General features: G+C 39.7%; 1 protein-coding gene across 1 annotated transcript in view; it reads left to right on the plus strand.

Annotated features, from left to right (window-relative positions):
• Window positions 1-161: 161 nt before the first annotated feature.
• SARC_08091 (hypothetical protein) overlaps window positions 162-1,808 on the plus strand; it is a 3,227-nt gene continuing 1,580 nt past the window's right edge. The window contains exons 1-3 of the mRNA XM_014297940.1: window positions 162-405; window positions 550-1,010; window positions 1,334-1,406. Of these exons, the coding sequence (XP_014153415.1) occupies window positions 388-405; window positions 550-1,010; window positions 1,334-1,406 (552 nt within the window). The 5' untranslated portion in view covers window positions 162-387. The remainder of the gene's footprint in view (window positions 406-549; window positions 1,011-1,333; window positions 1,407-1,808) is intronic.

The following is a 1,808-nucleotide window of genomic DNA, read 5'->3' on the forward strand; positions in this document are numbered from 1 at the left end:
ATATATATATGTATTCATTCTATATATACATTCATTCTATATATATATTCATTCTATATATATATTCATTCTAGATATATATTTTCATTCTATATATATGTTCATTCTATATATATATATACATATATTTATATACGGTCCCATTCATGATTTTCTACCACCACAGCCATCCTAGCCGTCAGTCGCCACGATTGTTCGTATCTTCTGCATGTGTTGTCGACTCAATTCCTGTCGTACGGCGGAGATCCACTGTGGTTGGAAGACATCCAGTACGCACCGGTCAGGATACAGAAACTGCAGCTGCTAAATTGTATCACGGCACACCGCCCATGGAGTATTACACGCGATCATATCAAGGACCTGGTGAGGGGTGCCGACAACTGGAGCATGTCAGAGCTTGCGCAGGTGGGTTAAAAGTAAAAGAAATATGTACATATAAATAATATGTATATGTATATGTATGAATATATGTGGATATACTGTACACGTACATACACACTGGCACAAACCATCGGAACTCATTTGACCACGTCTCTGCATCGCGCACAGATCGGCGTCATATTCACGCACTACCACTCGCTGTGTGGCATAGTGTACGGTCTAGGCCTAACCCCAGAGCTGGACTCTGTGGGGGGCTATTTCCTGGAATCCCGGGCCTCCAATGGGGCTTCCAATAGTAGCAACAACCATACCCAGCCGCATGCGAATGGTAATACACACCCACATGCACAGGGAAGCGTACCAGGACATGGCCAGTACGTCGACGACCTGTCTGTGAACTCGCAAGACTCGTTAGTCTGGGCCCCGCGAACCGCTGAGCTGCTCAATGAAGGTGGTCGTGGGAGTGGAGAAGATGAAGGAGAAGATATGGACTGTGTGGAGAGTGAAGAGGCGCAGAATGAAGGGGATGCGCGTAGAATGGACGCGTTCACCAACTCAGAGACCTTGTACGACGAAATCAAAAGCGAGGATACGGACCGGCTGAGCATGGACACGCGTGTGGGGGATGGGTAAGTGTGGTTTATGTACACATTTGCGTGTATTTTAGCATACGGTCTAGAATTTATGTATATATATGTACGATATATATGTATGTATGTGTATGGTATGTATGTGTATAGTATGTATGTATGTACGTACGTATGTATGTATGTATGTATGTATGTATGTATGTATGTATGTATATATGTATATATATATGTGTGTGTAAGTATGTTATATGGATTATGTATATATATGATTATTGATATATGAATACTTATTCACATTGTCTGTCCTTTGAACTGCATTCGTTCTCTTCTGATATACGTGCCACTGTTATATCAACTTACAGATGGCCCTGTGCACACGAAGACTTTGACCAGAAGCAACACAGCCCACTGAGGATTCAAGACTATTCGTGGCAGGTATTTGATTCGTTTGGTTATATATATATATATATATATATATATTGTATACATATTGTATACATATTGTACATGTATATATTGTACAAGTATATATATATATATATATATACATTATATTTCAATATATATACATATATATATATATATTGCCTGCAGTGGTGACATGAATCCGTAAGAATACCTCAATAGATAATTCTGTACGAGGAATAGTTGTTGTTCATGCTTTTAGTTTATTATTTCTTGCACTCACGAGCGTGTTTTGTTATTGTATTTACTCTCTCGACTCAAACCTTTTACAGCGCTTAACGACTATCTCGAGTTGTCATACCAGATGCGCCTATTTGTGTGACTTTTTAATATACGCCACCTTCTGCTTACCTACCAGAATGGGGGAATATA

This window comes from Sphaeroforma arctica, assembly GCF_001186125.1.
Source record: "Sphaeroforma arctica JP610 unplaced genomic scaffold supercont1.695, whole genome shotgun sequence".
Taxonomy (NCBI): Eukaryota; class Ichthyosporea; order Ichthyophonida; genus Sphaeroforma; species Sphaeroforma arctica.